Source organism: Tyto alba, unplaced genomic scaffold, assembly GCF_018691265.1.
Source record: "Tyto alba isolate M040663 unplaced genomic scaffold, T.alba_DEE_v4.0 Super-Scaffold_5, whole genome shotgun sequence".
In the NCBI taxonomy this organism is placed as follows: Eukaryota; Metazoa; Chordata; class Aves; order Strigiformes; family Tytonidae; genus Tyto; species Tyto alba.
In genome coordinates, this window is record NW_024881326.1 from 7,474,087 (window position 1) to 7,493,530 (window position 19,444).

Sequence of the window (19,444 nt, forward strand, 5' to 3'; positions counted from 1 at the left end):
CCGCCCTCTCCCCGCCCACGCCCCGCCCCACGCCGGGCAGCCCGGTGGGCGGGAGCACGGGCCGCCCGCTGCTCCTGCTTGTCGTTAAATTCGCATCCTATTGCATTATTTGCATTTATGTAGCATTAAGAGAACCAAAAAACCCTCACAGCGGTGACCTCGGTGCATTCGGGACGCTTCCTTTTTGTCTTTAAAATTAAACATACTTCTACCGCGACCAAATGCATCCGCTGGTTGCTGCTTCGCTTCCTGCGCTCCTAGCCAAACATCCTGCGGAATTCCTAACTAGTGAGTTCTGCTGCTGAAGCCCTGCGCGTTGATGCTGGAAGTGAGTGAACATCATTAAATAGATTTAGGAGGTCAATTAGTTCAGGCTTCGTTGATGTGCTACCAGAAAAAAGGGGGAAAAGGCATGGGGAGGGGAGAGTAGAAAGTGTAAAGGAGATCCAGGGAGCAACCAGGAACTATGGAGTGAGGAGGTGACTGCTAGTAAGAAGAAGTAGCAGTGATCTGCTCCAAAACAGGATGTCTGCTCTGTTTCTTGTAATATTAAAAAAACAAAACCAAAAACAAAACAAACAACCCAAAACAAAACAAAAAAACAACAAAAACAAAACAAAAGCAAACAAAACAACAAACCCCCCAAAACAACAAACAACACCAAAACCAAACAAAAAACCCCAAATTGAAACCTTTATTAGTCTACATTCGTTACCTTTTACAGTGCATCCAATAAAGCAGTGTAAGAAGATGCCCTTTAGCCCACCTTTGGCGAGAATGCTCTGCTGGTGCTGGTCCAACAGAGTATTCCCAAATCAATAAAAGAGGTAAAAGACATCTCTAGTTGCCAGGAGCTCAACTATTGATGGCATTTTATTTCCTTGGTGGGAAGAAAGTGGTTAATCACCAGGGAGGGGGAAAAGCTCAACTATTTAAAGGAAAAATTCTAAACAAGAATAAATGGGTATAAACTTGCTATACATTAATACTGCTGGGAAACAAAGACTTCTAACCATGAAAGGGTGATATTTCTTATAGGGGTTTGCCTTTCTTGCTTGTCTGCACAAGATAAACTTCAGATTAAGGTTCTTCCTGAGCAGTTTTCTTCTATCCGCTCTTCCCATTTCCATTACACATTTTTGGTCATTTTTACGTACTTGTTCTGGCTGATAAAATGAATCAGCAGATGACTTCAGCCTTCCACAGCACAATCTAATCCATGGAGAAGTTCAACAAGGACAAGTGTAAGGTCTTGCATCTGGGAAATCATAATCCAGGAATGCAGCACAGACTGGGATCTGCCTGGCTGGGGATCAGCTCTGTGGAAAGGGACCTGAGGTCCTGGTGGACAATAAGCTCAATATGACTGATCAGTGTGCTGCTGTGGCAAAGGAAGCCAACGGGGTGCTGGGCTGCATCAAGGGCATCACCAGCAGGGACAAATAAGTGATTATCCTACTCTACTTGGCACTTGTCAGGCCACAGCTGGAATACTGTGTTCAGTTTTGGTCTCCGCTGTACTAAAAAGTGTGGCCACGCTGGAGAGGATCCCAAGAAGGGCCACAAAGATGATCAAGGGACTGGGAAGCCTGGCATGTGAGGAAAGGCTGAGAGAACTGGGTTTGTTCAGCCTTGAGAAGAGAAGGCTTAGGGGAGACCTTACCACCATGTTCCAGTATTTAAAAGGTGGCTACAAAGCAGATGGAGACTTTTTACAAGGAGTCACATGGAAAAGGTGAGGGGTGATGGGTACAAGTTAGTCCTGGGGAGATTCCGATTGGGCACAAGAGGAAAATTTTTCACAATGAGAACACTCAGCCATTGGAATAATCTCCCCAGGGAAGTGGTGGGTTCCTCAACACCAGACACTGTTAAGATTCAGCTGGACAGGGAGCTGGGCCATCTTGTCCGTCAAGACTGTGCTTTTGCCAAGAAAGGTTGGACCAGATGATCCTTGAGGTCCCTTCCAACCTGGTGTTCTATGATTCTATGATGATAGTGGTTGGTGTGAGTTTGTCTGTTGTTATTTTTTCTCCTGGGTAAAGAGATCTGCCAAAATAAACCCATTTTTCTGTCCATGCCATCCCCACATATGAGTTAGAAAAGCTCTAAATTTAGCATTGCTCTGAGGTGTTCAGTTGCCACTGCTTTCCATGACATTTGCTGTAGTCTCTAAGAGCACAACATGCTTTTGGTCCATTTCTTCACTGGTGGTGGGAGGACAAGCCACTCCAGCAAGCAGTTGGGTTGTCCATATGACCAATAGTGAAAATTAGTAGATTTGCCTATGATAACCCAGGACGTCTGTGACCGAGCCAGAAATAGAAGCTCGCACTCCCACTCCTGTGACTTAATCACAAGCCTGTCTTTCTATACTAAGAGCGATTCACAGTGCCAGCTGGCTTTGTCAGTTGTAAAGCAGACTTTAGAAAAAGGAAGCAACCAAGAAAGTTCTTCAATCTCTGTGTCTATAACAAAAAGCTCACACTAGAATTAGTGCCATTGATATGTATACTAAGCATAGCTCAGAAATGTTATAAAACAGAATTATATTAATAAGGATTGTGTATTCTGGACTTTCTGTATAAATTATTGTATTTCCTCTGGCTGGATATCTTATGTTCTGGAAAACTAATTCTCCTTACAGCCCCAAAACTCACCTGTTGGACTAAGAACTTTTTTTTTTTTTTTTTTTCTTAAATAGCCTCTAAGCAAATCACCCACTTACATACAAATTATTTCTGAGGTAACCTTATTGTAGACTAAACCCATCATCATACAGGCTGATTAGAAAGTCCTGACATGGAAGTTAAACATATTAAAAAAAAAAAAAAACAAACAAAAAAACCCCCATCACCAGGTAATTTTTAATACTACTTTAAAGAAATGTAATTCAACAAGTTCTCTGTGCAGCCAGCCAGTGGATGGCAGTATTCAACCCACTGTTGTTTCTGGCTAGAAAGTGGTTGAGTAGGTGAGGTTCTTTTTCCTCAGTAACTCATCACATCAGTATCTAGGGAAAAAATATTTCAGCACTCCGCAAATTAGTTTCATAGTTTCATGAGTCAAATCTGCAATGACAGCCATCTGCAGTAAGTAAGTATCATTGTTATTTCTGAAACAAAACTGCAAGTTTCCTATTGTCCCTTGGAACAGGTCTTAGTGTTCTATTTCAAGATTAAATACAAGATGGGGGTTTGACTTTTCCTATAGATTGTACAACCTAAAGGTAGAGAGATACATAGTGGTATGGAGTTTCAATATGGAAAGTTATCTTAGCTTTCAAATTACTTGAGCAGTATGTAACATCCAGACATAATTCCTGGAATGACATTACGAAACCACAAGCAGAACCATAGCCAAGATTCTTACTTGCACATACTTAAACATGCTTTGTGCCCAAGCTTCTCCCAATCGTTTTCTGCCCCAGCCTGTTTCTGAAGGTCGCAGAGAAAGTTTGTCTACATGCACCAGTTGCCAGGCTTTAAATCAAACACATTTGAAATGTAGTACGTCATGATGTTGCTATTTCTATGTGAATCCTCCTGTGCATTAAAGTTGATTTACTTCAAATCCTCTTTAGCTAAATGAGAATAAACCCAAAATAAACAAAAGAGCTGGCTCTACACAGGCCTTTGCACCAGTTTTGTCTAAACTGATTTTCAAAGTCATCACATGACTTATGCAGATGGGGTTTCACCTTTCCTTGCTGCCCAGTTTTAAGAAGAAAGTTTTTGTAAGAGTAGAGCAAATCTGGGATCTGCACAATCTAGGTAGGTAACAGGTGGGATAGAGCCTAGAAAACTGCAGGTTGCAGAGAAAAGGGTAACTATTCAGCAAGAGGGAGATGTGGGGTAATTATGCCACTCAATCTCTTTCTAATGCCTCAGACGTATCTTTTGCATAAAACGAGAGGGCTAATACTGGCTTAAAATCATATCTGCAAAACAACTCCATTTTATTGTTGCCTCTAAAAACATCAAATCCACTTCTGAAGCAAGGTGCTCAGTCTCCCATATTTTTTGTAGCAATGATTTCCGTAATTTTATTATTCACTGTGTAAAAGTGAATCAGTTCCTTTATCCACCATCTAAAAGTGAATCATCCTTTTCTCAGTTTTGGATGTGGCACTTTTAATTAACAGGACATAGCACTTCTCAACATGAGAACATTGCCAGAGTATTTTCCTTAACATCAGTTTTCCCTGTCTCCTTTGCCAGAGGAAATACAATTATTGTTCATTCACAGAGTAACTCACCATACCGCTCCAGCAATATGTATGATCCTAGTAGGCAGGATATTCCGCAACTGCAAAAAAACAGTTTCCAGTAGTTTGCTCCCTGAAATGCAGAATATAAAGCAGATTGTATTTACATATAATTTGCTTAATTACAAGTTAGGAACTGGGTTTTTTTCTGAAACCAGGAGACATAGCATGATTTTTTTACTTATTCATGTCAGTTAGTACCCATGGTAGCAGAGGTGCTAAGATGTGACAATGTTGGGTTGTAATGCATTGTACTGAAAAAGGAAGACAGCATTCTTATGCCAGTCAGAAGCCTAAGAAAATGAGACCAAAAGCCTCAAAACCATTGTGCTGGTGACAAGATAATTATAAATATTGGTGGCAGAGTTTAACAGAGTTTAATATAAAAGAAAATTTAAATTCTATTCATTGCAATTCCATTATTACAAAATAATTATGAATAAAATTAGAAAATGGAAATATACTTTTTGTATAACTCCTCTCATAATAGGAAAACCAAAATATTAACAGCATTGTCTTATAAATTAGTAGGTGTGCATCTTCCTATCTTGTTTCTGTTATATGTTATATATATATCTTATTTCTGTTCTCTCAGATCTTTAAAGAAATAGCTTTGTATAGCTACATTAAACTTTTTATTTATGAATTAGAACACTAAAGTTTCTCAACTTACAGCATCTTTTGAAAAACAGCAGGTACGGAGTAGATTAATATAATGACCCTGCTGCTGTAAACTCATCTCAAATTTCAGTTTGCCTGTTTGGAAAAATACACATAGAATGGGAAAAAATCACGTAACTCAGAGACAGTATTTTTGAAGTTTAACCTTTTGTACCATCAGAACACAATTTTATCTTTTAAGATAAAAATGGAAACAAATGTCAGCATATAATAGACTCCTAGAAAACCTTCCTAATGCGAGGAGAACCAACAACTGTGGAGAAGGCAAGTAGACCCAACAAACAGTTGTAAGCAAAGGTAACATCTTTATCCTATCAACTTGTATAGTGAGTAAATGAATACATGCTTTTTGGCATACAAAGTTGCAACAGGAATAGACTGACACACCAAATGTACCCATAACAATTGTTCTCGGGTTGTAACTGCATACATAGCAATTATACCATCTGAGAGGAGTGCTCGATACACACCTCCGCCTGCAGCCCTAGGCGTGTGAGCATCCCGCGATCATCAACCATCGTAGTTACAACTGTACTACCACAAGGGAACAAATAAGACCTGTTTTTAAGAAAGAGGACAAAGGATATAAAATGTACCATGTTTTGTAGCTGTGTTTGGAAGATTGCAAGAGACAAAAAATCACTTAAAACTAAGGGAGTATTTGAGTGAATGACTGCCCTGAATTGAATTCCCTTCAGGACCTCAAAGTAAGAACAATCGAGTGCCGGAAAGCTTGGACAGTACCTTCAGCAGCGTGCTGGCAAGGCGCCGACACCCCTGGGAGCTGCTCTGCTGTGGGGAGCTGACTGCCATACAGTACTGAGGGACACAGGCACTGCGTTTCCACTGGTTGAACACATGTATGCTAGCACTGCAACAGGGAGAAGCCGATACTAATCCTCACACACACTCAGACGAAGCAGTGGTGGATGAGCTACCTTTGTTAAAGGACAGGAAACAACATGGTATTGCAATGGACCCCTGTGACTAGGCCTTTGCACTGCCTAAGCAACTGCCAAGGAAGTAACTTTTTCTCTTTGAGGATTTTTTAATACAACACACGTACACGATGACCACAGGCCGAATACACCAGGCACCAGCCGAGCAGGATGGCCAGTGGTCCCTGCTGTGTGGGCCCTCAAGGGTGAAACCCAGGGCGGGAAGCCACAGCCCAGAGAGCCGCCGTCACCTCCTGGTGCTCGGCCCTGCCCCGCTTTGCGAATCGTTTCTCAAAACACGCGTGAAATCCCCAAACGCCACACAGCCGCGCCACCCCGAGCCGCTCTCCCCCCACGGCCTGGCCGAGACAAAATGGCCCCCGCGGGCGCAGCACCGCCCCGCTCCAGGGTCCAGGCGCGCAGCCGGGCTCGGCCGCCGGGTCCAGCCCAGCTGCGGGAGGCGGGCGGAGCGGAGCGGAGCGGGCGGTGCCGGGCCACGCCGCGCCGCGCCCCAGGGGCGGGTCTTCCCGCCGCTGCCCAGCCTGAGGGGCGGAGGGAAGGGCGGCCGGCGGCGGGAAGCTGCAGCGGCGGCCGTAGGGGTAAGGGGAGTCGGCGCGTTGCGGCCTGCGGGAGTGGGGAGCTGCCGGCGGAGGGCGTCCGGCGCTGCGGGAGGCGCTCCCGGGGCGGGACGGGCGGGGCGGGCGGCTGGGCTCGGTGCCCCGCTCCTTTGGGGGCAGGCAGCCGCGGCTGCTGGGCGCCACGCTGGCGGGGGCTGCAGCTCTCCTCCGGGCCTGTCCCGTGCCCGCCGGGCACCCAGGCGGGTGGAGCGGTTCCCCTCAGCTCCGGTGGGGCTGCCCGGAGCCCGCGGCCCTGCCGAGACGGGCCGGCGGGTGTCGGACTCGGCTGGGGCGGCGGCTGTACCCCGGGCTCAGGCGAGCCGGCCGTCCCCTCCGGTTGCCGGGGCGACGGTGGGCGCTGCGGTTCGCCGGGCCCGGGGCGTTCCCGGCCCCGGCTGAGGGGCGGCCGCAGGGCGCGGGGGTGTTAGGGGGCGGCTGCTCCGCGCCCTCACCGCGACTCGCGGCGCTGCCGGCGCAGGAGGGCGGGTCGGGCCCTGCTGCTGCCTCCGTCCCGCCGTTCCCGCCGACAGCGCCTCGGGCCCTGGCTGAGGGGCGGCCACCGGGCCCGGGCCGCGGTGCCGGCTCCTCCCGCCGGAGCTGGGGCACCTCCCCGCTGAGCGGCGGCACCGCGGCCTTGCGGCAGTTGAGCCCGTTGAGCTGGGCTTGGCCTATGGTTTTCCTTATCCCCACCTCAAAATACGCAGCATGAAGTAGTGACTCTCGTTCGCTTCAAAAGGCCCTTTTATTGCGGTATTTGTGTGAGCAGCGGCGCTTCCGATCATCTCTGCTCTTCACTTAATTTTGTGCAGAGCAAGCTGAATAAACTAGTCCTGTCTGTTGAAAATCAGTTTAAACCTCTCCAAGTGACTTGTAAATGCTTTTTCCTGTGTGATAAACTCTTTGTACTGCTGTGGATCAATACATACTCTTGCTACATTGCCATTTGCTCGCAGGTGCTCTTGCCTACCAACCTCTGCAGAATTAAGATATTTCTTCTACCCTGAGCTATCACTCGGCTCTGCTGGTGGATCTCAGGGCTGCGCTGTGCACAAGGGCAGGGAAACCAACTGTTGGAAAAGTAACCTGGCAAAATACGATTTTTACGTTTTGTTTTGTTTTGTTTTCCCAAGCTACATCTATTTCCAGACCCGGTTGCTGGTATGGTCTCAGAAACAGTTGTGATGGCCCAGGGCCTGGCATGAGTCACCAGCTGGGAAACTGGGGATGGTAAGAGCTGTTTGAGCTAGCAGTACTGTGAGGAAATGTGAGGGGCACCTTTGGGTCAAATTATTCTCACTATTTGCCTTTTGCTCATATGGACTATGTGGGTGTTTCAGGTTAGATACTGCTAGGCTGATAACGTTTGCCTAAAGTCTAATTTTGTTTTAAAGTATGAACTTGGCTGACACATTTTAGAGTGTTCTAAGATAACTTAGTCAATGTAAAAAGAATCATGCAGGTATTCAGAAAAATAATTTCAGAGTTACTGATTTATCTTAATTTTCTAAAAGGCTGTGAAAGGGTTATTGTAGTACATTAGTAACAACTTGGGTTTCCACTGCAGTGTTGTGGGGAGTATGTTTAAGTGGTGACGGAAAGTAGGCTTAAAGGAGTCAAGTTGCTGTTTATGGCGCTGACCAAATTAATACTGAGTGCGGGTTTGGGATTCATATGTTTTACATTGGAGAGTGTTAGAATATTGCAACAAAAATTACTTGAGGGCTGGAGAAAGCGTCTCACAATGAGGGACTGTGAAAGAGCCTTCTAAGAGCTCAAGCTATGTATTTTGTATAAAAAAGATGACTGAGACACAGCTGGATTCTAGCATGTAAGAGGAAAGAAAACCCGCCCCCCAAACCTACCACAGAACCACCTAGATGCTAAAAGTATGTGAATCTAGTAGAGGAAGGCTTATGAAAAATCAGTATCTGGAAGTGGCTTTCATTTCGAATGGCGAATGAGTAAGGAATGGAACAAACTGCCTGTGGGAAGTTTTCATGTTGTTTTGTTTTCAAACCAGAGCCAGGTGCCTTCCTGGAAGAGATGCTTCAGCACAGTATGGTGCCAAGTTCTATACTGTGTTGCTGGGGTAAAACTAAGGTGGAACACAGCATAGGTCAGAGTAAGTGATCTGATGGCTGTTGTGGTCCTGATCAGTTTGAATCTGTTCTAAAGTACTGTATTATTTTAGGCCCCTGAGACATAAGAAGTTACTGGGTGTCACAGGAATTCCTGAGTAGAGCTCGGAATTGATCACAGAGCTGTAGAGGCCCAGGTCAGTATCTTGGTTCCTTTTTATACATTTAAGTAACGCCTTTTGTTTTGAGTATATATTAGTGTTGCCAGAACACATGATCACAGAAGAAAGGTGTGCAGGTTACAAAGGACAGTTCAGCCTGTAGTTACTATAGTGAACCCTAGAGAAAGGGCAGACATGTTCCTGATGTTATCATGACAGAATGGCTAAAAGGAAATAATAGTTTGGTAAGGGGATCAAATGTCAGATTCCTTGTGATTTACCAGTTTGAACAGTTAAAACCTAAAGTTAACAGCTTATTAATATGTCAGGGTTGATTCCAAAAGGCCAGTAAATAATTCTGTGCTTTGTACAGAGTTATGTGATGAGAAATACGTTTCTGATGCCCGAAGAGCTCCTGGCTTTGAAGAAGAGTGGGGAAGAGGAAGGGTAATGGTCTGCGCTGGCAAACCACTATAGCTTCCTCAGCTCTATGGAGAGACTTCTGGGCTTACTTTTAGGTGATTTGTTGCAGTAGTAGGAATATGTTGTGGCCACGATGGTGTAAAGATAAAAGTGAAAAAAGATTTGCAAGGGCAGGATAATATCAGTTGGTTTAATAGAAGATGGACTTCTGAGACGGAACAAGCTTTTGGGTAACAGCCCTTTTTCAGGCTTGACTTTCATGTCTCTTCAGGTTTCAACAGCAGCATCCTGGATGTTTTAACCTTCTGCACCTCAAATCCTAGTGTGATGGAAAAGATGTAATTGATACTAACATTATAGATAGCTTTAGGAAGCTCTTAATGCATCATGGGCAGAAAGCGTTCTAGAGACTACTCACTTTTTCAGTTTTGTAGTAAGTACTTTGGGTGCATCTACTTTGTTTATATGAGATGTTGAAGGTGCATATGCACATGTGGCTGTATTCGAGATTAATCCTGAGATATCCAGTCTTGCCTGATAAAGTTGTGGTTAATGCTGAGTGCATTTGGCAGCAGCTCCTTAACAGGAGCAATTCAGTGCTGCAGTCTGTGCTGTAGCTGCTGCTTCCAGAGATTCTTGGTTATTTTTTTTAATTACACTAGCTTTTCCTTCAGTACATATGTGGGGTTTTTCTATTTCATCATTCTGAATAAAGTGTAGTCACCCTCCTTTACCAGAGAGCTTTTTCACTGTACTTGTCTCCCCGTAGACTCCTATATTGAAGGCAAACAGGTATTTTCCACATAATGGCAGTATAGTTTTTAACCTGTGACAACCATCTTACAGACTTTTTTTTCATGTTGCTTCAGTGGAAGCTTTTATGTGGCACTCCTCAGTTCTCTGTATATGCATCTTTTTTCCCCTTTGGTTTAGTCTGTATTTATGTTAAAGTGGTGGCTAAAAAGAAAGAAAACTGTAGCATATGGACACCATTAAAATATACTAACCTTTATTTGTTACTAGCTGCTGAGATTTTGTGGAAGAAACAGGTGTATATGGTGGTTTGCTACCTGCTGCTCTTTTTTCATTGAAGTTAGGGCTGAGAAGTTCTTACTAACCAGTGGAAGCCCCTCTGTAAACTTTTTGGACACTTAAGCATGTGAGCGGGAAAAAGCCTTATGAGTATCCTGTTTGTACTGGGGATAGAGATACTGATATATGAAGTTCATGTATCTGAACTTAAGTAATTTAATAAAAAAACCCCAGCATTTTACTGTTTTGATTTCCTGAAAAATCGATGTGAGTAGGGTAAAAAATGTAAATATTTTCAGTGTGGTTGGCACTGAAATTGGGAGAAGAGCTCAGAGGCTGGTGAGACTCTTTGAAAGATACTTGGTTTCTTATTGTTAAGCTGCAGCAGCTGCCCTAATTCAGGTGGTTCTTGCCTAGTAAAGGGTACCCATTCTCTTCTCTTCTTCTCTCTACCTGTTACTTAAGGATGTTGAGGGATGAATCTGTTGAAGTGCTATGCTTAGTGTGGCATTATAAAAGAAGGCTTGCAATCTGTAAGCTTAATTTCAGCAGCCTAATAGCTTACATCCGTAAGTACTTATTAGGGTGTACCCTGTTTTGATATTTTTTCCCATGAGGTAATTTATAAAATGTGACCTTGAAATATACCTCTATGCTGGAAATAACACTTCATATTACTTATTTTTTCAGTATAGATAGACCTTGATGCAATTTGCTTAAGTGTTTTCTTTAAATGTGCTCACATGTGGGTATTTGAAGCTGATTGAATGCAGCACACATCAACAGAATTCATCAATTTTTAAGCAAGCAGGCAAGCATTTGATCCAAAAGATGTTGCTCTAAGAGTCGGTGAACTCTAGTTTTGGCAGAACTGCACGAATCCTGCAACTAGGAATGCTTTGCTGAACATACTGAACTTTGAGTCCCCAGAAGAGCATGCCAGGAACAGGTTTGGTCAAAGGTATGATGTCAGGTTGTAAGCCCCTGATATCACAGCAGGAGGAGATGTCTGGGAGTGGGGTGTTTGAGCTTGACTGACAACCCAGTGTGAACTTCAGAATAGATGTTCTAGTATGCCAGGGTAGAGACAGTCAGTCTCATGAGTGTGGTATTATTTTGGTAGTTACCCGGGAATTCTCATTTGCTCAGCAGGTTGTCTGGATTTGTATAAATACATGGCAAACTAGACTGCTAAGTCTGATTCTGCTTCTTCTGTGACAGGTGACTTTTGATACAACCAGACATTTTAGTGAACGGGCCATAAAGAAAGAGAAGCCTGGAAAGACTAAAGCTGCAAGAACAGGAGCACGTTCGAAAAAGAGGGGAAAAAAAAAAAAGAGGGGTTGAAAGGTGAGAGATAGAGAATGTCCCATTTTCTTGAGATTTGTTACACTATCTCATACCAAGTAAAATCCAGGAAGAGTGGCTACTGTAAAAATTCAGGCTTTGAGGAAACAGGAGTTGGAGAACTTGAAGCAATACTGTAGTTTTTCATTTATGTGTTACTGTCAAAAAGAAATGCATCATGATAGTTATGTGTTTAAGGCATCAGGTGGATGGGTCTGGGTTATGAGAAAGGTTGGACTACAGGCATCCTGTGGTCTCTTTGAGATTGGTTGATTCTGTGGGCTCGGAGTGAAATCGCAGAGCTGTTGCTCTCAGACTGCTCTGAGAGTCAACTACTTAAGATTCTGCATGTGGGCTTTTTATATTGCTCTATACTGCAACATCACAAATTAATGTCTTTATGCCCTGAAGTAAAATTAATGTGACATACATTTCTAGGTGTCTCCCTGTTGGCTGGAAGGTCCAAAGCTAGATATAAACACTTTTCCATCTTTCTCTCTACCCCTTTTAACGTGTTATTTTTTTCATTGTTGTTATCTTTAGGGCAGTGTTCTTAAATTTTGTATATGAGTAATAGTAGTATATTGAAGTTTTAATTCCGTAGATAATGTGTTTGGATGGCATCCTAAACTGTCACTAGGAATTAATCAAGTTACATACCTTTATATCTTAAAAAACCCCCAGCACTTAGAATGCGGAGCATAGCAACTCTAATGCTCGGTCTCTGAAAACATTGCTATGCTTCCATTGTTAATACCTTCTTATTCAAATACTTAAAAAAAAATATTTTTAAATGCTTATTTGTGTGAATGCTTTGTCCCTTGAATTTTCTGGAGTTTTCTGTGATGTGTTGTTGGTTGTTTAGTAGATCTGCTTTCTACAGGATAAGGTTTCCAAAAAGTACTGACAGCTTGTCGTGTTTTAACCCCAGCTGGCAACCAAGTCCTACACAGCCTCTTGCTCCTTCCCTCCCCGGTGGGATGATGGAGAGAATCAGAAGGGTAAAAGTGAGAAAACTTGTGGGTTGAGATAAAAACAGTTTAGTAGGTAAAGCAAAATCTGCACATACAAGCAAAATAGAACAAGGAATTCATTCCCCACTTCCCCTCGTCAGGCAGGGGCTCAGCCATCCCCAGAGAAGCCAGGTTCCGTCATGTGTAACGGTGACTTCGGAAGACAAACACCATCACTCTGAACACCCCCTCCTTCCTCCTTCTTCCCCCAGTTTTATATGCCGAGCATGACATCATATGGTCTGGGATATCCCTGGGGTCAGTTGGGGTCAGCTCTCCCAGCTGAGTCCCCTCCCAACTCCTTGTGTCCCCCAGCCACTCGCTGGTGGAGTGAGGAGCAGAAAAGGCCTTGACTCTCTGCAGGTGCTGCTCAGCAATAACAAAAACATTCCTGTGTTATCAGCACTGTTTTCAGCACAAATCCAAACCATAGCCCCATACCACCTACGGTGAAGAAAATTTATTCTACCCCAGCCAAAACCAGCACATATTTCAACTGTAATTTTCAGAACAGTGGAAATAGTCCTGTAATATTTCTTAAATGGGACCCTCACACTAATCTCTAGGGGAGATTTGTTAATTTAAGAATTAGATTCAAACAATTAGTCTCTATTTGTGTCCTTGGAAACAAAAGGTGATGCGATTCTGTTGTCTTGGCAGTGCTTAGGAGGAAAATCCTAGAATACAAACCATTTGAAGAGACAAAGAACTTTCTAAATGTGTGCATCAGTTGGATGCATGTCATCTATGTGCCATGTTTTTTTTAAAAACATATAGTTCTAATAAAAAAGATTCCCTGTTAGCCACATGTGGATTCTTGGCTACTGGTTGATTTTTAATAGCACTTCAAAAGCTTGCATCCAATTCCCAGGACTCAAAATGTAAAACAAGTGTCATCTAAATTGTCCCATATTGATAATTACCTAGAAAAAGACGTGGTGATGAAGAGAAGTTCAAGGAAGAAAAAAGAAAGCTAAGCTCGAAAGGAGAGAAGAGAGGCAGATAGATGGAGATGAGAAACATCCCCCAAAGCAGCAGAAGGTACCAGCTGAAGAACATCAGTGGCCAGAGAATATGCCTGAATGGGAGGAAAGGAAATCCCTGCTAGCTCAGAGAAGAGTGGAGTCTGTCAGACTGCTTACAGTGCTGTTAAACCGTGTGAAAGTAAGACTATTTTAAAACATTTAAAATTTTGAAGGGTATTAATTAGAGCTTGAATAATTCACTAGACATTTGATGTCTTAATGCTATTCAGAAGAATGCCTTGGGACTGACCAAACACTGAGAAGGCCTGAGGTCTAAGTCTTGTGACAATCTGCTCTGAGAGCAAAGGTAGTGCATTTCCTCCCAGAAACTTTGCCTCTGATGCTTGTTCGAGACTTTGTAATTGCTGAGTAAAAATAGGGCTGGAGGGGCTGTATCAGCTCTATTAGACTTGATCCAGCATTGCAAACAAGGAGTTTCGGGGCAGGGCTGTGAATGATGCAATCTCAGCTTGTTTTGGTCTCAGGTCTGAGAGTGACAGAATCAAATTGGCATGGATTGTCCCAGTTGCATTTCTAGTAGCCTCTCTTTTGTGGCCATCAGTAAGCTATCAGTTTTATCTCAGTTTGATTCAGCTGCTGTCTTGGGAAAGTCAGCAGAGGAGCGATAAAAATTTGAGTGTTTTGCACACAGATTAATGTTTGGGGATTTGTTTTAGTGCTTTGGGCTAAAAAAAAAAAATGTTTAAAATGAAAACAGGGGTTTTCATTTCTCAGGGGTGCTAACATGGTTTTGTTTTCACTATTTGCCAAGTAAAAATTTGCTTGCAGCTTTTAACAAGTATATGTTTCTTCCAATCCTTAATGTTAAATATTTCTAAATGACCGTAATTTTGTAAGAGTTGAAGTCAGAGGCTACACTTGGCATTCTGCTTGACTTTTAGGGCCCCATAACATGACATTGGCCACCTTAGTTATGAAGGTGATGTATTAAAGAAAATTCTAGTTTCTTGGTTTCAGCACTTGAAAAGCTTAAGGCTGGTTGTATCTGGACCCATTTAAAACAATGCATAACAAAGCAATTTATTCTAAATAAAATATTTGATCTACAAAAATGTAGTAGTTTTACTATTGCATGCAGTACTAGTTGTGATGCTGTGATCAAACAAAATAAAACATATTTCTTATGCAGTTTCAGTGAGATGAATTGGTTGAAAGGACCACTTTCATATTTGAGAATGCAGCTTTTTGCGATGATAAAATGTCTGTAGTTCTCACTTAGGAATAGTGAGATTGTATGATCGAACTCTGAACTAAACCAAATTTATCACTCACTCATGTAATTCTTTTGACTGTGGGACTGCTTGCTTATGAGTTCGCAGTTTATCACTCTTTATAGTGCCCAATAAACAAAAATAATAATTTTCCTGATTTTTTTATTTGAAGGATTTTGCGCAGTTGGCAAGTCAAAAAGCGGATCCTTCATTGGGCATAAGGAAGGAGGATTCCTTTTCTGAAACAGCATTAAAAGGCTTACATCAGGAACTGATTAACTCCCATTATACGCACAAAGAGTTAAAACATAAGGAAGAGTTTAAGTGCCTGTTAACCCAAGAAGGTGGCAGCTTATGTAGTAAGGAAGGAGATGAGAGTAACTTCCATGTATCTACTTGTCACATAGTCAGGACGATTTTAAATGATCCCTGTACAGCCCTGAGTTCTGATGGACTGCCTGGCAGAGACGCCTACAACTCCTCTGGCTGTGGATCTTTACTGATTACAGTTACACAAGACTGCAGGGTCATCGAATCCCTTGATGGAAGGGACTACCCAACATTGAATGTAGTTCACACACAGACAGTATCTGATGAAGATGGTTGCAAAAAGCAAAAGGTTTATGAGACTGATGAATTCATTGATTATTTACTAAACTACTATCAGACACCACGCTATGCACGTGTTTGCTTAGAGCCAAAAAACACTGCAAACAAGTCCTGGTGGAAGAGAGTGGTGTCTGATGATAGTGGTTTTGATGTCAGCTTGAGTAACAAACATGGTCAACACTTCAGAGAAGTGAGTCCTGTACAAAACCTCAACGAGACTAATTGTAGTAGCGATGATAACTGTAGACTAGTGATAACTGTTGGGGAACTTGAGTCAACAGACACAGTGTTAGAAAACAAAGCCTATGGATGTAGGCTTGCAAAAAAGTTAGAAGTGCAGAGGAATGACTCACTTGCTGTTGATAGTTTACCACATGCTGAATGGAATCATTCTTTGGATTGCTCTGCTGTTACTCATGATAAGGAATTCAAACAAGAAGATGGTAGTGGTGAAGGTACCATATCGCACAAAACACGTAGGTCTGCTTGCGGGTTAAAGGATTTGTTGGAAGAGATTGGTGATTCTGAGTACTTCAGAGAGGCACATAGCGGCTCAATGAAGAGAACAGGAAGAAGGTATGAAGACATTTACAGCAATTGTAATAAAGGGTGCTTGCCTGCAAGAGCTAAGGAAAGAAAATTACTGGTTTTCCTTAAAAATGTAACTCTGGAAGGTCAAGAGAAGGAAAGCAGCAAATGTAGCTTCTGTTCTAATTCTGTCTGTGAGGGCTTGGCAAGACAGTGCGAACATAAGCTTAAAAAGTCATGCAAGAGGTCTAGTAGTAAATTAAGACATGAAGGGCAGAAAAGTGAGAGACAATCCAGGGAAGAGGAGAGAAATGCTCGCAAAATGAAGAAAAGGCGAAAAAAGCTTTCTTCTAATCTTTTATCCGACGAGTGTGGCTTTTCAGAGATGGACAGTTACATGCAGCTGGAGTCGCTCAGAAAGATACAAAGAAAATGTAAGAAAATGTTCCACAAAAAAGTGAAATTCAACACACTTTACACTGCCATGGCAGCACCAGATGTTACCCCTCGTGATGGCTCACCACTTCAGGAGACCCTCCAGAGGGCAGGTGAGACAGGACACCAGAACTAAGGTGACTGAATTTGACAGGTCTCTAGTAGGTGGGGTTAGTTGCCACGGTTCTTACAGTGGTGAATGGGAAGTGTTTTTAAAGAAGAGTTTTAAAAAGTATATACATGGCATAAAAAGAGTGTGACTTCTCTGCATTTAAAGGTTTGTTCAGTTTAGCTCAGAAACACTACACAGAGCTGCAGTTGAAGAGTAGTATTTACCTACTTAATTGGATAGCAAAGTATCTGTCATGGGCATGAGCAGATAGGTGGTTATTCTGTAAATAACATGCATGCTGATAACTTAGGCATTGTTGGGCAACTCAGTATGTGGTATATTTGGGGCGGAAGAACTGTCTGAAGTTAGCGAATTTATGCATAGGTTGTCATATGATCTCCATACAGGATTGCTACATTTCTGGCTATTGTTACAACCCTTTCACAATTTACTATGCTTTCAGTTTGTTGGTGGATACCTTAGAGCTACCTCCCTGTGCCCTTCCCCTCCTCGCCCTGCCGACAAACTAATTTCAAGTAATTTTTTCATATACTTATCTACAGGAGATGAGAGAAAATTAATGTTGAGAAGAGAGATGGATGCAGATGTCAGAGGATGCCCTCTATTTCCTCTTGAGATAATTCAGACAAACCCCTGCTCAGATACTTTCTGTGGAGCAGAGCCCAGAAGAGGATGCTGAACAGCTACTATATAACAGCTCTTAAGGTTTTGTATAGAAGTGGAAGAAGAAAGCCTTTTGACTGTTAAGAGGTATATGAAACACTTGGGGGTTCTTTTGTTTAGGTAATTTCTTCAGTTAGAATATCTAACTGGTGTAGTGAGCCACAAAACTAGAATCTGTGTTTGCCTTGAGGATAACAGAGGACCAAAACTTTTGCCAGGGCCAGACAAATTTTCATGGACCAGTTGCTAAGAATTTGAAAGGATGCAGATCAAGATTGTGGAATGTTATGTTCTGATTAAATGTGGGGAACCATGTAAATGTCAAAGTTACAGCATTTAGTAATAACAAGTCATTGGAAAAAATCATAGCTATGTAAATCCTAGAGCAAGCATATGAAGTGCCTCCTCAATCAGATTGTTAAAATGGTGGGATTGGAAGGTGTGTGTGGGGGACATTCATACTCAATTGTGGGAAGTAATAGATTTCCAGATATGAAAAAAAAAGTCTTATGTAAAACCCACACTGGAAAAATGTGTGTTTTCTATTCACCGTTCTAGAGGCATTTCTGAAAACTTGCTGGTCTTTGGGAGAAAGGCTTTTGCTGAACTTGTGCTAGATGTAGTACTTCTAGGAATCTGAATGATTGCCTAAGCAAAGCTCTGAATGCTAGATAGTGAAAGGGCAATGCTTGTCAGCATGGTGACAGTCCCCATATATATGCAGGTTGAAAATTTGTTCACAAGATTTTGAAGGCACGTGTAGTGAGGTAGCTATTTAGTATGAGTTTGCTTACAAATAATTTTGAGAGGAATTGTGAAATGTTGTCAGACTTGTGCTGCGTGTAGATAAAAATGTGAAAACACAGTCTAGGAGCTTGAGTTATAGCCATATTTATTCAGCTGGCTGTATTTTAGAAGGCAGCCACAATTGCTTTTGGACAAAGTCCCCTAGCAAGATATAGAGGACCAGTTCTACTAAGTTCAATACACTGATTATTTCAGTTGTTGTTTTAGTAAGCTTTATTTATTACATGTCAATATACAAAGTTAATGTGATAATGTTGCCTTCATTACATATAATCTTATCCATGTTTGTAACTTCTGCTCCAATAAATAGTAAATATAGAAAAAAAAAAAGTAATTGTTCATGGTAGATAGGTTTTCCCCCAGTGTTCAATACTGGCAATTCCTGTAGGCTTCTAAGCCAGGTTTTACCAGTCTTCTGTTCACGTGTTCAGATGTTGAGTGCCTTTTCAGGGTCATGACTGACAAGCAGTTGCTACTCAAAGTACTGTTAATCTTTTACTTTTAACTAAAAAGATCTTATTTTCTTGACAAATATTTTCTGACTATTTTGGAGAACATTTATGCCCCTTTTAAGTCTCCTTTTTAGTATTTTATACAGTTGTAATGAAGATCAGCTATTGTATTTGTTGACCATGTAAAATGTTTCAGTTGCACTGATACGACATACCAAGGGTGGATTTTCTCTATGCAATATTTGCAGATTAAAGATGACAAAACTTCCCTCTCTGTCAATCTAGAGACAGTTCTGTGTTCATGAGTACCCATTTCCCATGAGACAGGCCTTTCGATTACAGGTGAGGAAGTATTTCTTTTTGTTAATCTGGGGGAGCAGGAACTAAAGATTTCCTTTGGTGTAAATTTCCAGTGTTTTATCAGCATGTTGTCACAATATCCAATAACAAATAAAGACACCAGTTCTGTATTTGTTCCTTGCATTCACCTATATTGATTGAAACTGATAAAGCAAATCCTCTATCTCCAAGTCCTCATTCCATGTAAAACATAGTGAATAAAACATAGTGAATAAAGTACATGTGCACTTTAATATGTGAGACACCATTGTAATCTTCATACTGAAAAAGAACTTCGTGTTTCCTATTTGCTTACAGGTGGTGTTACTTAGAACATTTTTTTCAGGTGTTCTAATATTAATTCCTTATTTTTCCTATCAACACACTTAATTTGAGCCCCATCCTTTCATAAACTGGACTGGTCACTGTAATTTTATTATCCTGGATGCTAATCTTTAAAGATACATATAACAGTTTACTTTAAAACTTTTAAAATATGTAGCTTTATAGATTAAATTTCAATAGTTACAGGAATAAATGTCACATTTTAAGTGTGAAAGTTACAGAATGTTTAGAAAATTGGAATATTAGGTGAAAAGATGCATTAAAAGCAGCATTTGTATAGTTCAGCAACATAAATTTGCAACACCGCTGGTGTAATTTC

At 41.9% G+C, this 19,444-nt stretch overlaps 1 protein-coding gene across 8 annotated transcripts; it reads left to right on the forward strand.

Moving 5' to 3' along the window:
* Positions 1-6,405: 6,405 nt before the first annotated feature.
* On the forward strand, positions 6,406-19,034 carry LOC104356801 (A-kinase anchor protein 17B). 8 transcript variants are annotated; one of them, XM_032995981.2, is made up of 8 exons: positions 6,408-6,485; positions 7,634-7,730; positions 8,524-8,625; positions 8,695-8,778; positions 11,419-11,547; positions 13,485-13,721; positions 14,987-16,499; positions 17,062-19,034. In XM_032995981.2, the coding sequence occupies exons 6-8, from the start codon at positions 13,632-13,634 to the stop codon at positions 17,196-17,198; spliced, it is 1,740 nt and encodes a 579-aa protein (XP_032851872.1). In that variant the 5' UTR covers positions 6,408-6,485; positions 7,634-7,730; positions 8,524-8,625; positions 8,695-8,778; positions 11,419-11,547; positions 13,485-13,631; the 3' UTR covers positions 17,199-19,034. The 8 variants fall into 8 exon arrangements, 6 of the variants coding, with proteins under 6 accessions (XP_032851873.1, XP_032851872.1, XP_032851871.1 ...); XM_032995980.2 differs by lacking the exon at positions 8,524-8,625; XM_042807071.1 differs by lacking the exons at positions 7,634-7,730; positions 8,524-8,625 and adding an exon at positions 7,457-7,581 and having other exon boundaries at positions 6,470-6,485.
* Positions 19,035-19,444: the final 410 nt, after the last annotated feature.

Bases quoted from the DNA above. Each gene is read 5' to 3' on its own strand.
- LOC104356801 (XM_032995982.2), top strand. From the start codon at position 13,632: ATGCCTGAATGGGAGGAAAGGAAATCCCTGCTAGCTCAGAGAAGAGTG. The intron at 13,722-14,986 runs GTAAGACTATTT...TTTTATTTGAAG, and splicing joins TGCTGTTAAACCGTGTGAAA to GATTTTGCGCAGTTGGCAAG. The intron at 16,500-17,061 runs GTGAGACAGGAC...ACTTATCTACAG, and splicing joins GGAGACCCTCCAGAGGGCAG to GAGATGAGAGAAAATTAATG.